At 35.3% G+C, this 11,575-nt stretch overlaps 1 protein-coding gene across 2 annotated transcripts; it reads left to right on the plus strand.

Annotated features, from left to right (window-relative positions):
- The first annotated feature begins 3,426 nt into the window (after nt 1-3,426).
- On the plus strand, nt 3,427-8,084 carry LOC140770302 (actin-101-like). 2 transcript variants are annotated; one of them, XM_073111429.1, is made up of 5 exons: nt 3,427-3,592; nt 4,647-4,757; nt 4,837-5,230; nt 6,993-7,606; nt 7,731-8,084. In XM_073111429.1, exons 2-5 carry the CDS (start codon nt 4,698-4,700, stop codon nt 7,794-7,796), a joined length of 1,134 nt encoding a protein of 377 aa, XP_072967530.1. In that variant the 5' UTR covers nt 3,427-3,592; nt 4,647-4,697; the 3' UTR covers nt 7,797-8,084. The 2 variants fall into 2 exon arrangements, with proteins under 2 accessions (XP_072967530.1, XP_072967529.1); XM_073111428.1 differs by having other exon boundaries at nt 3,428-3,592; nt 4,690-4,757; nt 7,731-8,083.
- The last annotated feature ends 3,491 nt before the right edge of the window (nt 8,085-11,575 follow it).

Consider the following 11,575-nt stretch of genomic DNA (forward strand, 5'->3'; position numbering starts at 1 on the left):
ACTATAGATTTGGGTAGGTCCATCTCATAATTCCTACCTTTATTAATCAGGTAGAGCTAGCACAACTGTACCAATGCCTAACGCGTTATTAAACGTAATAAAAATATTCTCCTCAAATTATCGTCCAATTCACTATTATCAAATTTACGGAAGATCGCATAGACAATATTTAATTAATAAGCTTCATAAAAAAATGCAACTTGCTTAATATCATTTTCCTACATTTATATGTATTAATTCTCCGATAGGAGCAATTAATACAGATACACTCGGACCACTGCCATCGAGGACATCCTCACAAAGAAGGGGAGCTCACTGGACCGACATAGCAAGACATGAAGCTACTGACTGGCCGGATTCCAAGAGGAGAAAGTTTTGAAGGAGAAAAACTCAAACGCTAACATATTTTAAAATTAAATTTACGTGATAAGAGACGCAGCTTCGGTAATTCAATCCATGGGGTCGACGGCTCCAGCGGCACTTCGATGTGGCAGAAAGAAGAAAGAGGGAGAGTGAGCTAGCAGAGAGAAGGAAGAAAGAAAAAGAAAGAAGGAAAGAATAGAAGAAAGAAAGGCAGAGAGGGAAGAAAAATGGGAAGGGGCGCACATGCCCCACACGTGCCCGCCCTTAAGTCAATGCAACTCTAGGCTTTCCAAATGTAACATCTAGAAAAGGGTACGGTCACATAGTTTTCATACTTAAACTATAAAATTTCAACTTAGCTTAGTTTTGGAAAAATATTTAGAAGATAATTATTTGATGTCCAAAAATTATTAATCTAAATGGATAAAAATGGTGACATTATGATCTACTACTTTTGTGTTCATAGTTTCTTTAGAATTTAATCTATATTATAAATAAATTAAGATATCTACTTAAATAAAATTATGAATTATAATTAAAATTTCGTACTTAAACTAGAAATTATTCGTTTCGCTGTAGATAGATTTCTAATACTAAGAAAGTTTGAATGAAAAAGTTCTACATTGTGATGTCATTGATTTTATCCTATTGGTTTTATAATATTTGAATATTAGATGATTATCTTCTAAATATATTTTTTGAAATTGTGCTAAACTGGAATTTTATAGTTTAAGTACAAAAACTGTATGATGTGTGCCCTTTTCTTCTTCTCCTTTATTGTTGCCTTTTCTTTTTTATCTCTTAATCATTATATTTTTCTCTATACATGTCTTTCTAATTGCTTCTTAATTAATAGAGTAAGACACTAATTCAGAAATATTGGTGAGAATGATTAAGGGATATAATAATAATAATAATAATAATAATAATAATAATAATAATAATAATAATAATAATAATAATAATAATAAGTAGAAAGAAAAAAAGAAAAAAAGAAAAAATATATTAACAACTTTTGTAAATATAATAACAACTTTCAATGATTTTTAACAACACTTGCTTTTTTTTATATTGCAGAATTTACATACTTCACTATTATAATAATCATGTAGAGTCATGTTTTTTGTTATTTAACTAACACTAATTATCTCATCACCATCTCTAAAAAATCTCTTAATTTATTAAAGAATAATTATAGAGATTTGTATAGAAAAAATTAAGAATAAAGTGTCTCATCACTATCTCTGATTAATTTCTTTTATATTATTGCTTCTTTTTTTTCTATGACTTAATTATTCTCTTGTTTTTATTTTATATAAGTCTTTATAATCACTTTTTAAATTAATAACGTGAGAGATTAATAAAAGGTACTAGTAAGATAATTAGGATTAGTTCTTACTTTATCATAATTATATCATCACTATCTCTAATTAACTTTTTATTTTATTGATTAAAAAGTGATTAGATAGACTTATATAGAAAAAAGAGAGAATAATTAAGGGATAGAAGTAGAAAAAGAAAGTGGTAGATTAAGAAGAAGAAGAAACAGAAGAAAAAGAAAAAAAAGAAAATATATTAACTACTTTCCTAAATATAATAAACTTTCTTATTTTTAACAACTTCTTTTGTTTTTTCTATACACTTTCTATACACTTTCTATATACTTTCTATACACTTTCTATACACTTCAAAATTTACATATTTTATAATACAATTTGGTGTATAATGGCTCCCACTCACGATGTTGGGTTTATTGGGATGAGCCTATTTATTGAAGAAATAAATTTTTTTTTGTCGTGGGGTGTTCAAATGCAAGGATCGTGTTCGAACGGGCCATGCAAACGCCTGCATGCGTTCACAAAAATAGAGAACGCAAACTGTGCGTTTGAACGGAATCGGGTCATTCAAATGCGGTTGTTCGAACGCTTGCACACGTTCACAACGACAGAGAGTAATTCCCCATTCGAATGCACTACGATGAAAATTGTTGGGTTGTTAGGGTTTTTAACTTAGTTGACGGGTTCCTAATATGAGCCCCTATAAATATGTGGAGGATACTCTAATTGGAGTTTATCCGATAGTTGAAATTGGCATTATGTATTTATCTCTTTCTCTTCTTGCTCTAGCTATTGGTGCCCTCTTCCATCTCTTTCCTTTCACCACCCAAGTCTTTAGTCGGCTTCTTCTAACTCCTAATCCTTCTCTTCTACAACAACTTCTCCCCCTTCACTCCGAGGAATTAACCTATCACTTATCTAACCATTGAAGGGCTATTAAGTTAGAGTTCACTCGACCTTCGGCCACTGTTCGATTAATATCTCTTGATCTAGTTATCCAAATTTTAAGATTTTAGATTCATTGGAAAGTTCTTTTCAAGAGCTACAACATATTTAAGATTCAGGAAGATCCAACGGCTAGATCATCTGTAGCTTTCTTCGAAAGTCATATCCTCAATCTAGTTCAGAACCGTTACGGATTAGATCAAGCCGGTTTGTAATATTTTACCATTATACTTTATATAGAAATAAATAATAATCATATAGAGTCATATTTTTATTATTTAACTAATCTTAATTATCTCACAATTATCTCTAATTAATCTTTTATTTTATTAATTAAAAATTAATTATAAAGACTTGTTTATGAAAAACAAAAGAATAATAAAAAGATAGAAAAAAAAAGGAGCAACAAAAAAAAAATAGAAGAATAATAATGAATATGAGTAGTATATGAAGTACAAGATGAAGACGATGTAAAAAAATGATGAAGAGTAGTACAGGGTTATTTCTTTTTTCTGCTACTTATAATCCCAATAATATTAAAAATGTGCTAATAATCTGTCGGGTTTAACTGAAACTGAAATTATAAGAAAAAGCAGGTCAATTTGGACAGTAAAAATAATAACGGTCGAAGTAAAAGTAAGGTAAAAACGAATGGGCGAAATAAAATTTTCCAATTTTTTTATAAAAAATAATTCATATTATCGACGACATCCACCTATTCAAACATTACTTCTCTAAATAAAAAAACAAAGAAGAGTTCTGACAGCTCATGTGCGTTACTCAAACCTCCATTCTGGCTTAAATTTCCGCCGACCCTGGGGCCGCCGTCCTTTTCCTTGCACTTCCCCACTGCCTGCTACTTATAACCCCAATACATTCCTCGTTCCTCTCTCCGAAACGCAACATTCCCTCGTCTTCTCCGCGATCGCCATCTCCGAAGCAGAAAGGTTGTCTTCTCTCACACTTCTACAAGTCTCTCTCTCTGTCTATCTCGTGCCCTTTGTTGGCGGATCTGATTGCTTTCATCATTGCATCTTGCTTTTTGATCACAACTCCGAAATCTAGATGAAGATGCTTCTCTTTTTGATGCATAGATAGCATATGATATGCTGCATACGTGATAGGGAGCGTCATATTTGATGTGCTAAATTAGGGTTCGGACTGTTGGTGATGTTGTTCCGGTGTTTAACCGAGTCCAGCAGGAGGCCTCGGGCGTGTATTCAAGCGCAAAATTTTTGTTTGATGAATTACCGAATCGGAAAATTTACTCTTTACTAGTGTTTTAGGAGCTGTTTAGTTTGAGGATATGTTTAAGTAATCTTATGATATCTAAATGGAGTAGGAAAATGGATCTGCAAAGCGATTTGAATAGCCAGGATATAGAATAGAGTGGAAATGAATGAGATTATCATTATATTCACTTGGAAGGATGATCAGATCGTCCTCCTAAACAAATATTAGACCATTTGGTGAAAAATGCTCTATAGCAGAAAAGTTTACGTATGGTTGTCAAACTAGACGAGTAAGTGGAAATTTTTATTTTGAGAATTAGTTTGATGTAAATTAATTCATTTAATTTGTCTTTTTGGGAATTTGTTTTTTGATGAATTGTTGGGAAGTTGTTACAGTGGAGGGGTAAGTTGCATTACCTAAGGGATACATTAACCCATGCTAATAGATATAGTGGAAATAGAGTAACAGGAAATCCTAGCAAGGCTCAATTGTATAGGATTTCTGCTGTATCCCCGTTAAAAGGCTAGGCCATTTGGTGATATGAGATGGTGAGGAAAACCCACAGTTATTTTCACACCAAGTGGCCGCTTAAATCACCTGAATGAAAAATGGGAATAATTATTCTAGTAAATCAAAAGAAAAGAACAGATATTTCCAGGTTTTGTTAGTAATTTTCAATTCTTAATTTCTTTGTTGTTGATAGTGTTGCTTGCTAGTATTTTGGGGCATCCCCATCCTCATGGAACTTGTTTTTTTTTTTTTCTCAAGGGTTGTTTGCTTTGTTCCAATAGTTCTATTCTAAAATCTTCAGGATAAAGAATGGCGGACATTGATGACATTCAGCCCCTTGTCTGTGATAATGGTACAGGGATGGTGAAGGTGAGAGATTATATACAACTAATCAGATAATTCTTCACTTCTTAAATCTAACCATTAAATCTTGAATGCTCTAAAATAGGCTGGGTTTGCTGGGGATGATGCACCAAGAGCTGTATTTCCAAGTATTGTTGGTCGGCCACGTCATACTGGTGTCATGGTTGGTATGGGCCAGAAAGATGCCTATGTTGGTGATGAGGCACAATCCAAAAGAGGTATTCTTACTTTGAAATATCCTATTGAGCATGGCATTGTTAGTAATTGGGATGACATGGAGAAGATCTGGCATCACACCTTCTACAATGAGCTCCGTGTTGCTCCCGAGGAACACCCAGTTCTTCTCACTGAAGCCCCTCTAAACCCGAAGGCTAACAGGGAAAAGATGACACAGATTATGTTTGAGACTTTCAATGTCCCTGCTATGTATGTTGCAATTCAAGCTGTCCTTTCTCTTTATGCCAGTGGACGTACCACAGGTATTTGCACTTCTCTTTTAAGAATATAACAATGTCTGTAGTTCTAACTTATACTATGAATTAGATTAGAGTCTATTGCTATTCTTTTAAGTACTCTGATAGGTAATACAACTAGCTGCGATCATTTCTATACACTGTTGTAGACCAGTCTTACTGGCAATCTCTATCTTTTATATCCAATAGTTATAAAATTTATAGGGAAATGTTTCTGTTCTAGATATCCTTGAGCATTGATTCTGCTTTCCTTTTCTGTAGAGATAGTAGCAGAGGAACTGTCAATCTTCACTATAGTGTAAGATCTACATGTGGTTTGTTAAAGAAAAAACTTAGGGCCTGTTGGGATAGCCTAATTTAGCTTTCCTTAGGGAATTTTAGAAGGATAGGAAGATTTTCCTAAGTGGGTGTTTGGATGAAAATTTTGAAGGAATATTTTCCTTAGGAAACACCCTTTCCTAAGGAAAGAAAAATCAATTTTCATCTCTTTTTTTTTCATATTCTCTCTCTCACTCTCTCTCTTACTTGTCCCTCCCTATCACCACTCTTCTCCTCCCACCATCATCATTGCCTCCTCTCCTCGACCCATTCCATGACCACCATCTTCTGCACCTCCACTTCTTTCTCCTTCCATCACCACCACCTCTTCGACCCACCCTACCACTACCACCTTCGCCTCCTCCTCTACTCACTACTGCATTCTTCACCTACTCAACCCACCACCACCACTACTAGACCCTCTTTCTCCTCCCTCCACCACCTCTACCTCCTCTTTTTCCTCTTATCTTTCTCTATCTAATGTTTTCCTCCAAAATTTTTTAAACTATCCAAACAAGATAAAATAAATCAATCCAAAGAAAATTTTTAGATAGGGTCCTTTAATTTCAACTTTTAATTCCTGCATTTAGAACTTTGATAGGCACTCTGATCTATCCGATGGGGGAAACGGTTTGTCTAATCCACGACGGTCATTGGAAGATTCTAGGGCGAACCTTGTAAGAACGATTCTGGGGGATCTATATGTTGGAACTTCTTGAGCTTTGGATATGTTGTCGTTATGAAAGAGTTCTTTCCAATGAATCCAAGATTATAAGATTTGGTCTGTTGGATCTTAAGATATCGACTTAACAATAGTCGAATGCCAGATATGATGAAAAAGTGACCATAGCTAGTGTGAGAGATCTGATGTTGAAATGAGGATCTAATGCTTAGACACAGGTGCACACTATATAATTTATAGGTGGCAACCCACAAAGGAAATGTCGGCCTTGCTTGACTGAGTTTGAATCCAATGACATATTAGACTAATAGGGCCAAGTAGCAATTAGTTAGACTCCAAGGTCTAATATGAATTATAGTTTATTTAAGCAAAAGAAAAGTAGAAAAGCTAGGGTTTTAATTGGAATTCCTAGTTTATGCCTCGGGCTCTGACCCCAATGTCTTCTAAGCCTCCAAATAAGCTCAGCGTAATCGAACCATATCAAACTTCCTATAGAAAATATTCCTTACCCAAACAGCCCCTTAGCAATTGGAATATTTTTAGACCTGATGAATAAGTAATGTCTTCCTTTACTTTTTCTTTTCCTTCTACTTTGCGCATATATGTGATTAGTTTCGTCATATTTTATTGTCTCCGCTATTATTTGTAGCACCTTTAGTTTATTGTGATGTGAATTCTTGAAGGACAATGGTTCACTTTTGTTTGAAAGGAAGAGTCAACTTCTTTTTGTTTGGGATGCCAATTTACTCAACTCAAACATTCTTTCAGGTATTGTGTTGGATTCTGGTGATGGAGTTAGCCATACAGTCCCAATTTATGAAGGTTATGCGCTTCCACATGCTATCTTACGTCTTGACCTTGCTGGCCGAGATTTGACTGATTGTCTCATGAAGATCTTGACCGAGAGGGGATACTCTTTTACCACTACAGCCGAACGAGAAATTGTTCGTGACATAAAGGAAAAACTTGCTTATGTGGCCCTTGACTTTGAGCAAGAGCTTGAGACTGCAAAGAGTAACTCAGCAGTGGAGAAGAGCTACGAGCTACCTGATGGACAAGTTATTACAATAGGTGCCGAGCGCTTTAGATGTCCGGAGGTTCTCTTCCAACCTTCTCTCATTGGGATGGAAGCTGCTGGTATCCATGAGACAACCTACAACTCTATCATGAAGTGTGACGTAGACATTAGGAGAGACTTATATGGCAACATTGTGCTAAGTGGTGGGTCCACAATGTTTCCTGGGATTGCGGATCGCATGAGCAAGGAAATCACCGCCCTTGCACCAAGCAGCATGAAAATTAAGGTGGTGGCCCCGCCTGAGAGGAAGTACAGTGTCTGGATTGGAGGATCTATCCTTGCTTCTCTGAGCACATTCCAGCAGGTATTACTTAATTCTTTTTTTTTCTGACAAAAGCCTGTTGAATTAATTTCGTACTTAATTCTTGTACTTGTATGCCTATATGCACTTTAATATTTGGCTCCTAATTCATCTGTGTTGCATCCAGATGTGGATATCGAAAGCAGAATATGATGAATCTGGGCCATCCATAGTTCACAGAAAGTGCTTCTAGATGTTCTTTTGGTTTCCTGTCGATGTCGAAGTGTTCGTAGGTGGTATGTTGTCTTTGTTAATTGTTAGGTTAATGAGATGTAGTGCAAAGAAAATAGCTAGATTGGGATGTTTAGAGTCTTGTTTTGTCAATGGATACCTTTGTACCATCGTTAAACCTGTCTGGCACATTATAATTAGCTTCTTGGCTTACTGTTTAGATGTGGTTTACATATAATAGTTCGATTTATTACTAGGCTTGTCCGGAAAAAAAGGTTTCTCTGCTTTGGATTTGTTGGGGAAAGTTGCATTGAATTTTTTAGAGATTCTCTGTTTTTGATTTCTTGTTCTGTTGACGGGGGAGCATTCGTTCTCAGTTCTTTTCTTTCCTTTTCTTAACATAACAATGTTCATTTGAAAAGGAGAATTATTAAAGAATACTTGATTGGAGAATCATTGGAACAGATTGCTGGGAATATCGTGGGAGTCTAGGAGAATAGAATACAAAGAAAAGTTAGGCATTTACATAACAAATAGTTCATCAATGTGGGCTGTCTGGAAAGATTCTATCTTCTTATTTTTGTTGTTGGTAGGGATAGCTCGTACCTTAAAAGTTTGATACAGACATGGAGAGATTCGACAATGACCCATGAATAAGCCCAACTCTGTAAACATCAACAGCTCAACAAAAAGAGTACATTGTAACAACTTCAAAGAGAATGATACAACACAATCCAGATGGTGCCATAGATGCAAAGGATTAGGCGTCCAAAAGCTTTGACCACAATGGATTACATGACATGCAGAGACTGCTGCAGCGAAGACCACCGATGCGGACACCTGGTAATCAACATCGATAAGAATATAATAGAAAAAAGAAATTACTTTTAGGGATATAGATGGAGTCTTGCTCAGTAAAGAGAGTTGTAGATCCGCAGAAGAGAATCAGAGTACACGCGCTACAAAAGGCAGCCAGCCAACTTAAGTATTCTTTTAGGTGGTCTTTCCTTGTCCTTCCCTCCTGCGTTTAGTCCCTTCCTCAACCTACTTAATAGGGCATTTTATGCCCTTCAAAAACGAAAAAGAAGAAACAAAAGATCTTTGAGAGAGAAGAGCTTTGTTTTCATCTTCTTCTGCTCAGCATAATCTTACAGATTCTAGCTTTTATAGCGGAAGGAACTATCAACAGCCACTACTGACTTTTATGGCGGAAGGAACTATCAATAGTCACTACTAAGGACAGGGAGAGGCAAACATAACATGTGATTGCATGAAACCCATGGTTTTCAAAGAGATGCTTCTAGTTGACCCAACATGCTCCACCAATCTCCTATCTCGAGAATCTCAGGTCCTTTTTTTTTCTCTCTCTCTCTCTTGTCCTCCGTCCCCTCTCCCTTCTTTGAGCAGACAACTTTCAATGTAAAAATCAGATTTAGAAAAAAATTAATTAAGCTCGTGAGTGTGCCTTCCCCTTCCTCTTCTCTTCTTTCCTCAACCATCTTGCTCCACGATTGCGATGAAGCTCATTGATATTTTGCTATGTCTTTGGTAACTTTAGAAATTATTTCTCTATAAAATCCTAGCCTTACTCCCCTTCTCTTGCCACCATCATCCTCTTCGCCTTCCTTAGTTTCTTCTTCTTTTCCCCTTGTCAGACTGTGCATTTTCGGATCTAATCATCGAAGTATCGCCTTAGCGAGCAGAGCCCACCTAGAAACACCCTAGTGAAATTTTACTAGTATTTGGATTATTGAATTGAGCTATTATTCCATTTGGACCTTAGGTAGTTGGATTTGCTCATGTTTTCTTATTCATCTAGTATTTGTCGAGAAGATGTACATATTATTATGCTATAATGTTATCTTTGTATAATATAAATTCTCATGCTATATTATTCTTTGAGCAGTTTTATAGCTCAAGCAATGTTATACTTCATGCATTGTGGTACTTCATGTAACTTGATACTTTGTGCATCAAACAGAACCTAAGATATGAATAGGTAAGATTTTGAGAATAGTCTCGGACTAGATATTCTTCATACATCTTCCTATGATGACTCAAGTCTACCTTAAAGTTTAGAATACAGATCTATTCCTAATCATATGATATTCTATTTAGGTGTCTCTGGTGAGGTTAAGGAACGTCCTAGAATATACTAAAAATCTTTTTAATATGACTGACATCTTTCAATGGTTAAAGCAAAAGATGGTGTGTTTATCACATAGCTCATAATAACTGTAACAAGATCATCTATGAGAAAAGAAACCTCTAACACTATCTCGAGGTAACTTTTAGTTGATGTGAATCCACAAGCATAATCTCAGAATGAGAAATATGATATTTATTGAGATTGGAAAATTTCGCATGATTGGGCTTAAGCATATCATAACTTTATTATTTGTACTCTCATTACTTGGCAAATTATGATGTTATAAGTATGCAGGTTATTATTGTTGAGTTTTTGATGTGATCGGACCATACTGAGTCATCTCATACATGGATACGACCTATGGACCTATTTTTTGTTTTACTTTTTTAGTTTTCTTCAAAACATAAGAATTTTGGCTATTGCATTCAAACGCAGGGAGGTCTCGTTTGAATATCTACATATGTTCGCACATATAGAGAACACAAATTGCACGTTCGAACTTACTAGATCTTATTCATAGTTATAGTTACACCTAAACCATCCCTAGCCACCAACAACCAAGCACATCCTAGCTCCACCACTAGAGCAATCTAGTGTCCGAGCGTGTTCGAGCACATCCTATCTTCATCATACAGCAGCCTTGTGTCAGAGCCCTATCTCCATCCATACCTAAGCTAAATCTAGCTCCAACACTTCGCGAGGTTATCTCTTTTATCATTTGGTATTCACCAATCCTTGGACTAAGTCCTATTAACCCTTGAAGGGCCAAACAATTGAGAGCTCAAGTCATGCGCGCCTAGCCCAAATGCATCCGGAGCCGTCCTTATTTCATCTTGGGTCTAGTCCTAGACGGGTGCTGACAAGCTTGGGTCACCAAAACCTGAAAGTCATTCTAGTATATTGCAACTCACATATTAATTTAGCATTTTTTTTCTTATAATATAATGACACTATCTTACCAAACCCGTCGTGCCACGATTCTTACTCCTCCGACCACACCTATGACTCCTTCCTTCCCATCATTGCTCCTTTTTTGGTTTGTTCATGATCACGTGGGATGGGCAAAGTTGAACTAACTTTATTTCCGTTCACAAAAGGGTACTTTAGTATATAGTATATATACTATATGATTGAATACTAGAAGCATCTTGTCTAACCGATTGAATGGTACATAATGAAACCATTAAGGGTGTTCATTAAAATGGGCAATAATTTAAGAGGTGTCAATATAGATGCACAAAGAATTATAAATCAATTATGGGAAACGGTTAATTATGAGTTCTAATGAACAAAATTGAGTGAAATAAAGTCGAGGAGATCGATGGGTTATTTTGTAAATCAATCTTGTAACTACTACAAATTTAGTGGTTGATTTTGATTCGAGTTTAGATCCGTATTTTACACTTTGATATTTATTTTGCATATTTATTTAAGTAAAAGGGTTAGAATCATTACTTAGGGTTTATATATATATATATATATATATATATATATATACTTGTCTAAATTTTTTTTCAAATATGATATTTATCACAATGTAGAAGTATATCTAACACTTGGTAAGCAAGCATACCTATAGATCTATCACAAATCATGATCTAAAGCAAAAAAGAAAAAAAGAAACTAGATCATTATATATCATCATACTCAAA

This window comes from Typha angustifolia, chromosome 11 (assembly GCF_048772165.1).
Source record: "Typha angustifolia cultivar Huaian chromosome 11, ASM4877216v1, whole genome shotgun sequence".
Lineage (NCBI taxonomy): Eukaryota > Viridiplantae > Streptophyta > Magnoliopsida > Poales > Typhaceae > Typha > Typha angustifolia.